The 8,449-nt window shown below is 33.9% G+C and overlaps 1 protein-coding gene across 1 annotated transcript; it reads left to right on the forward strand.

Moving 5' to 3' along the window:
- The first annotated feature begins 1,511 nt into the window (after window positions 1-1,511).
- LOC109180888 lies at window positions 1,512-6,540 on the forward strand. The gene is made up of 8 exons (XM_019330593.1): window positions 1,512-2,134; window positions 3,467-3,652; window positions 3,781-3,873; window positions 4,074-4,256; window positions 4,342-4,444; window positions 4,530-4,715; window positions 5,025-5,836; window positions 5,913-6,540. Exons 1-8 carry the CDS (start codon window positions 1,898-1,900, stop codon window positions 6,183-6,185), a joined length of 2,073 nt encoding a protein of 690 aa, XP_019186138.1. The 5' UTR covers window positions 1,512-1,897; the 3' UTR covers window positions 6,186-6,540.
- The last annotated feature ends 1,909 nt before the right edge of the window (window positions 6,541-8,449 follow it).

Raw genomic sequence — 8,449 nt, forward strand, 5'->3', positions numbered from 1 at the left:
CACGGTTTAATTACTTAAAAAATGATAATTTAAGCAAAGAGAATAAAATCTCTAAACTTACAGCATCACATGCGTACATTTACACATTAGCTATTAATTTGAGCAATAATTTGCTCGAATTCAATCAATAATAACATCAACAAACATAAACGATCCAAACCATATCTTCAATTGCATTATATAATATTTGATGTTATAATTTAAATAATTGTATATCGATCCAAATATTCTTAATATGTTATAACAAATTCATTCTGTGCATCGCACGGGTGAAATACTAGTTATTTTTAAAATAATGTTACTATGACATCTATATTTCTTTTAGAGAAGTGATTCAAAAAATAATATTTTTTTTCCAATTTTCTAATGATAGAAAAAATTAAACGATTCAAATTAAGTAAACTTATTATATTTTAATTCTTACCCCAAAGGACAATAAATTTGCAAAAGATTTTTTTCTAAATAAGCAAAAATCAAAAAAAATATCAAATATTCCTTTTTACGCACACTAACTTGATTATTATAAAACATGAAAATGAACATAAATAAACATTTTAAAAAGTTACGGAGTATAATAATAGTATAAAAACAAAATACCTATTATTATTATTATTATTATTATTATTATAATTAATAATAATAATAATAATAATAATAATAATAATAATAATAATAATAATAATAATAAGTCAAAGCATATTCGTTTAACAAAATTTTTGTACATAAAGGAGAAAACAAAAGGAAAGTGGGCAAATTTGGAAATGTCTTACCAAAGTAAAAGAAAATAAATAAAATAAAATGCATGAAAAAAAAAAAGTAATCAAAATGCAAAACTCATCATGAATGTGATTACATCAATGTATTTTATATTTTCATTAAAACATATATTAACCTTTTATATAATTTAGTAAATTTGTATAATATTTACATAGCGCATTGGTATTTGTACCAACAGAATAAGACTAATCTAATTAAAATTTGATTACGGTTTCATGTTCAAGTCTCGAAAATTCATTGGTACTTGAATTAACGTATTTTGAAATGTCTTTTGAGCATAATTTTCAAGGAAAACACAACAAATGACACTGATGCAATGAGGAATCATTGTTGAATTTGGCGTATATCAAACGGCTAACGATAGAGAAGAAGAAATCAAGAATACCTTATTTACCTTTGTTCACAAAAGTTAAAATTCTGACACTCATATCTTAATTTATAAAAAGAAAATGAAACGGCAGCCCATTAAGTAAGAAGCTCGTATTTTAATATTTAAAAAGAGCCCATTAAATTAGATTTAACTATTACGGAGTACATTATAGTGTGAGACGAATTGAGCGGTAGGTTCATAAAATTAGGTTTAACTATTACGGAGTATATTATAGTGTGGGACCAACTGAGCGGTATGTGCATGAGGCGTTACTTATCCTATGAATAGGATTTCTAAAATCTAATCCTAATTTACAAGGATACTATGAATAGGGTTTTTGCCTATTCCTAAAATCTAATCCTAAATTTACCAAGGATACTATCAAAAAGGGATATAGTACAAAACACTGGAAAACATGAAAGCTGGAAATTGAAGCTACTCTCTGTTTCTCTACGGCTCTACTCATAAGCTCTGAGCAAATTCTTCTCCGTGTGATCTTCTGTCTCCCCAAAGACTCTCCCTTTTTTGCATAACTCCACTCCCATTGAGAAGGAAAGAGGATAGAAACAAACACCTTTCTGATCCTTCGTAGAATTTTCTTTTTGTGTGTAGTTATTGGAATTCTCGATTCTCCGGCAGAACCCTTTGCCCCACCAAATCTACTTTCGGAGTATCGTATCGAAGCGTTGGGAATGGCGGCTGCTTTCTGAGATATCAGTGGTGCTCTGAGGACTAATCTTTGGTGCTTTCATGGGTGATCTTAGAGGGCCTTTCGCCAGCGCAGCAGGGAAGGAGGGGCCGGCGTCGTCTTCGCCCTCGGCGGCGAACCCAGACCCGTCTTCTATCGGGCCAGAACGATGGGCCGGGGCTGAGAAATTGACCCGGGATATCATTCAGAATGTCCAGCCGACAACTGAGTCTGAAGAGCGGAGAAAAGCGCTCACCAATTATATTCAGAGGTTGATCAGAGATTCAATTCACTGTGAGGTTGTACTTAAGTTTAATGCTCATGCATGTCTTTTCTATTTGTTCTTTGTCAGATTGAATTTTATGCAAATCTTTTATCTGTTCTTTTTGCAGTAGAATGTGAAATTGCTATTTTCCACAAGGGTAACAAATGTTTTGATTGCATATAGTCCACTACATTGGTTAAAAAAGCTGAATTCTTTTGGTTAAATTTGCTTATTTGCATAAAAATATATTAATTTTTGGATGTTTGTGTATTCTGTATATATGTGAAGCATACTTAATGGTGGCTAAGGTTGTTTCCTGATGATTGCGAGATATCTTTTAAGCTTAGGATTAATAATTTGATGAAAATTTGCATAATGCATTTACGCAAGATGGTGCATTGGCAAATGGCAAATGGCAAATGACAAAGCATATCTTTTGGTTAAATTTGCTTATTTGCATAAGAATATATTAATTCTAGGAAGTTTGTGTATTCTGTATATATGTGAAGTATACTTAAAGGTGGCTAAAGGTTGTTTGCTGATGATTGCCAGATAACTTTTAAGCTTGGGATTAATAATTTGATGAAAATTTGCATAATGCATTTACACAATTCATTTCAGTGATGTCTTGTTAACATTTATGGAGTATTAAATATCTCATATCTGTTTTGGATATATTGGCAAATGGCAAATGGGAAAGCATAACTTTTGGTTAAATTTGCTTATTTGCATAATATATTAATTTTAGGAAGTTTGTGTATTCTGTATATATGTGAAGTATACTTAAAGGTGGCTAAGGTTGTTTGCTGATGATTGCTAGATAACTTTTAAGCTTAGGTTTAAGGATTTGATGAAAATTTGTATAAATGCATTTATGCAAGTCATTTCAGTATGTATTGTTAACAGTTATGGAGTATTAAATATCTCATATCTGTTTTGGATACCTTGCATTGACAAACTGTGAAGCATAAAGATTTGGTTTTCCTATTCTCGTGCACTTCGATTAGTTGAGCCAAAGTTCATTTTAGTTAAACACTGAGCATTGGGTGTTGCTGTTTTTGCCAAAAAAAAAAAAAAAAAAAAAAACTTTTGAAAAGGAAACCTTTTTGGGTTCTAATAATTTACACCTTTTTGGAAACATATTTTTGTTAGTGACGTCGTTTGTGAAGGTAGCTATGTTTGTACGATGGGCATTGTTCATGCTTTTATCTATGTTATCTAACAGTTTGCACTGTTTCACACGGCTAGCTCACTGGATAGTTTCAAATATAAACATAACTATTAATCGTTGTACACGTTGTGAAAATGCTATGCTTTCGGTATTACTCTACAGTTTATAATAAAAGTTCTTTTGAATTAATAACAGGTATTTCCATATGGATCGGTACCTCTAAAAACCTTTCTTCCTGATGGCGACATTGATTTGACTGCCTTTGGTGCTCCCATGCTGGAAGATGGGTTGGCAAATGACATAGTATACATTCTTGAAAGAGAGCACCGAAATAAGGCTGCTGAGTTCACAGTAGACGATGTCCAACTCATTTCTGCCGAGGTCTTTTTTTTTTTTTTTTTTTTTTTTTTTAAATTTTATTATTATTATAGTTACAATCATATATTGTATACTGATGCTTGCCTTTTTATTTTTTTTTTATTTTTTATTTTTTTTTATTTTTATGGCAGGTCAAGATTGTGAAATGTATAGTACAAAATATTGTCGTTGACATCTCCTTCAATCAAATCGGCGGTCTTTGCTCTTTGTGCTTTCTTGAGAAGGTACTTCCTTGAAATTGAATTTTAATTTTGCGGAGACTACTAAAAAGTGATTGAATGCACTCGAGATGCACTCAACGTGCACTCAACATGCACACAGTCACATTTCTCATAAGATTCTTTTCACTTGCCATTTACTCGATAATCTTGTTATTTATCATTGTGCTCGTGAAGTTTGAAGAGGCGTTCTTATATTTGTGCAGGTCGATCACATAGTTGGGAAAGACCATTTATTTAAGCGCAGCATTATATTGATAAAAGCGTGGTGCTATTATGAAAGCCGTATCCTCGGTTCTCATCACGGCTTGATATCTACTTACGCTTTGGAGACTCTGGTTCTATACATCTTTCATCTATTTCACTCTTCTCTAGATGGTCCCTTAGCAGTGAGTTTCCTTGGACTTATGCTATGTATCCGCGATATTTTATTTGCATTTTACAATCTAATGATTGGAACGTTTGCGTTCTCAGGTTCTGTACAAATTTTTGGATTATTTTAGCAAGTTTGACTGGGAGAATTATTGTGTTAGTTTAAACGGTCCAGTCCGCGTATCATCTTTACCTGATATTGTGGGTAAGCAACATCTCATACTCTCATAGCATTGTTATATGCTTCTTCATTTTATTTCATCGAGGCGATTTTCTTGTCCCTTTTGCAGCCGAGGCACCTGAAAATGGCGGTGGTGATTTTCTGTTGAGTAATGATTTTATTGGATATTGTGTCAGCAAGTTTTCGGTTCCTTCCAGAGGCTTTGAAATGAACTCCCGGACCTTCCAACAAAAGCACCTTAATATTGTTGATCCTCTCAAAGAAAATAATAATCTTGGGCGTAGTGTCAGTAAAGGTACGATCGAATTCTATTTCTTGAGTTGGCATTCCTTTCAATTTTATATATTTCGTTTTTGGTCAGGATAGCTTGCTTAAGGCATAAATATTCTCAATATTCTGTAAAATGGCATTATTCTAATTCACTTTTGGTCCCTTGACTATATTGTATTCTTAAAATTAGTATTTGACTTCAAAATTGTCCCTTGACCTTTGTTTGTGAAAATGTCAATATTAGCCCTTCCAACAGGGCTAAAATAGGTGCATAAACATTGCACTGTTTTAAGCTCGTATCTTAAATAATTTATATCTTGGATATTGTGTACAGGAAATTTCTACCGAATACAGAGTGCTTTCACATTTGGGGCTCGGAAACTGGGGAGAATTCTTCTGCAGCCGAAGGAGAACATTGCTGATGAACTTAATAAATTTTTTTCTAATACTCTGCACCGTCATGAAAGTGCACCGAGGCTTGGTGTTGAAGATCTCGGTCCAGCAGTGGGCCCCGATAGTTTCTTTCCATCACGTCCTGTTTCGGGGAGTGATTCATCCGGAATGGAGGATGTCAGTTGTAAAATGAAATCCAGTTGTCTTGCTGATTCTACTGGAGATTGTAAGGTTAAGCCCAATGGAATAGCGGGTAAGCCATTTTTTGCACCACATCTCTGCTTTACTAAATCGGGAAGCAATGGGGAGATGAAAAGGGAAAGCTCGGAGGAAAAGCCGGCAGAGAGGCATGGATGTAACGAAGGAAAGGGTTCGGAGCAGAACCTTTTGAATGATAAAAACGAGGCGTTGACCACTCAAAGCTCACGGCCCTTGAAGGGTTTGTCAGATCTCAGCGGGGACTATGACCATTACTTTCGTTGTATGCAATATGGTTGGCGGTGCTATGAATATCTGTCGGCATTACCTATACCTCCGCCGCCGCCACCCCCACCGTTTCACGTCAAGAATCTGTCAGGTCCGGTTTGGCCGCCATCACAGTTGATACCGAATGGTTTTTCTCAGGGGAGTCCTAACGGCTTCATTCCTAGTCAGTTGTTCTACCCCACAAACCCCCGGTTACTACCCACCGCTGCATTTGGCTTCGAAGAGATGCTAAAGCCACGAGGAACCGGAACATATTTCCCAAACATGGTAATTTCTCATACGATGTTTTCCTAATACTATGATCATTGTGTTCCTAAGAGCTCTGTGCTTTAAATTTTCGCAGAATCAACCTCCTCACGGTTATAGGTATCCAAAGGGAAGGATTAGGGCACCGTTGAGTTCTCCAAGAACCAACGGGAGGAAACCGACTTTCACAGACACATACACGCTCGACAGTAACTACCATGAGATGCCACACTCTCGCCCCGCTTTTGCTCACAGCGAGGTCCATTTCGCCATTGATCAGAGAGAGGTGAACCAATCGTTTTCTCCTCGGGACAAGGTGCACCCTAACCTAAATGCTCCATGGATGACAGACTTCCCACCTGACGCATAGTTCTCGTAAAGCCTGCATCCTTGCCTTGTCAATAGTCAATAGTATGGTTGCAGCAATCAAAACCGGTGTTTACGAGGAACCCTGATATAGGTACGACAACCTATGATCACAAGTTGTATAACATCTGCCATGGATTGTGAATATCCCAGAACCAGTTAGAACAGGAAGATTTTAGTACTTAGTACTAATCCGTTTTCAGTTTAGCTGTAAGTTACAGTCTGTACCATACATTTTGCGTCAGCCTTTGATGATTCTTTCATTTTGTAACATTACAACGTTGTTGTTGGATGAAACAAAACAGGCTGAAATGTCAGGTAACTGAAATAGCGATATACAGTAATACTTTTTTATAGTGGCAACTATTCTTTTTTATTGTTGTTGTTTATACATTAGGTATCACAGCTTACGTTAGACTAATTTTAAGCTTCCAAAGTCCTTGGAAGAGGTAAAGTAAATCACGAGTTGTTCCATCAGTCTCCAGATTTTCATCCTTGCTTCAATTCTCCTCTGATCAATTAAGGTCTCTTAATGACCCTAAGTTTTCAGTGGAATTTAAATCTTCGTACTCTTACACTACCATTGATCTGTCAAGTGATAGTTAACAAGACTTGATTGGTTGAATTAACTGAGCTAATTCTGCGGGGAATGTAAACTATTAGTGTTTCAGGTGGCATAATGCTGAATTTTCTTTTTTTCCCAATCAAGTAGAAAATTGACTCGTTATAAAATCGCAGTTTTTTGGATTATTATTTGCTATAATAATTACAATTACTCAATAATTGAAGGTTGATGACTTCACACATGAAATTTATATATGAATTATTATGGTCCCCACTCTAATCTTCTTCTATAAACAGCATCAGGCATCAGCAACTAATCTGACTTGGTTTTCTTGCCGCTCGCCCTGCTTTTGTACCAACTCTGGGTTGCCACTTGCCACCAACACAGTTGACTTTCGTTCGGAGAATAAAATCGCTAAAACAGTCTCTGTTATACTCAAGTTATTCACGACTTAAACTTTATATCTAATTTAGCATTAATATATAAAATATTTTTTTAAAAAAATAAATGAAGAGTAAATATTTAGTTTGACCAATAACGGATTGAGTTAACGAGAATACTCGAGTAATTTATGACTTAAAATTTATATCTAGTTTAGTAATTAGCATTAGTATATAAAATACTTTTAAAAAAAAAAAATGAAGAGTAATGGTGTGTTTGCTTCATGGATTTACACACTAAGAATGAGAATCAAAATCATAGTTAGTGTTTGATTGACAACTTTTTAAAACACAATTATGAGATTTGATTACCTCATTATAGAATCATACATAACTAAACATCAATATTGATAATCATTTCAATTCCACCCAACTACCAAACATGCAAAATACTTTTACAAAAACCTATACGATTATTAAGTATTTGATTTCGATTCTCATGTGTGAACCAAACACACCCGGTAAAATGAAACATGTGGAACAATAACACCAACAACAACAATATTTTATATTTAAATAGGGGAGAACTTTTAATTAAGCCATGACCCCCACCCCCACCCACAAAACCACATTTTGTCTAATTTATCCATTATAAAAAATAAAAAAATACATTGTAAATGTTAATTAAAAATGAATATTAGTTCAATAAAAAAAAAAATGAGGACGAAAATGCGCATACACGTGGTCACCTATACGAATAGTAAATTTTGCCGTCAAAGAAAAGAGGTTGGTGAGAAAATGGACGAAAATAAATAATTAAAAAAAAAAAAGAGAAATGTTTAAGTTCGTAAAAAGTGGGTTGAAGATATTAAAAAAATCCAACATAAATAAATGATATAACCTTCATTTACACTTATTAATTTTTAGATATTTATTTATTTATTTATATATCAGCCCATATTTTCCCCTATACTAGCAATTTGGTTATTGTAAGTAAGAGCGCCACGATATGTTAACATGATATGAAATGATGCATGAAAATGAATTAGTATTTTTGAGTCATTAATGAGTTGATATGTTAGTAAGTAGGTATGAATAAAGTTTTTGATAAATTATTCGTGTTTATGTTCAATAAGCATTTTAAACGAATATAAATAAACAAATTAAATTTTAGAACTCATTTAATTAACGAACAAAATCTGAACATTTGTATGTACACTACTGGAAATTCTGAAATTTCCGACCACCTGAAAGTGATCTTAAATCAAGTTGAAAGTTTTGTTCCGATCACTTTTGGTATTCGGAAAAACATTTGTTGCTATT

The sequence above is a fragment of the Ipomoea nil genome, unplaced genomic scaffold (assembly GCF_001879475.1).
Source record: "Ipomoea nil cultivar Tokyo-kokei standard unplaced genomic scaffold, Asagao_1.1 scaffold1043, whole genome shotgun sequence".
NCBI lineage: Eukaryota > Viridiplantae > Streptophyta > Magnoliopsida > Solanales > Convolvulaceae > Ipomoea > Ipomoea nil.

Coding starts and splice junctions, on each gene's coding strand:
- LOC109180888 (XM_019330593.1), top strand. CDS start 1,898: ATGGGTGATCTTAGAGGGCCTTTCGCCAGCGCAGCAGGGAAGGAGGGG. Junction 2,135..3,466: donor GAGATTCAATTCACTGTGAG/GTTGTACTTAAG, acceptor AATTAATAACAG/GTATTTCCATATGGATCGGT. Junction 4,716..5,024: donor TGGGCGTAGTGTCAGTAAAG/GTACGATCGAAT, acceptor TATTGTGTACAG/GAAATTTCTACCGAATACAG.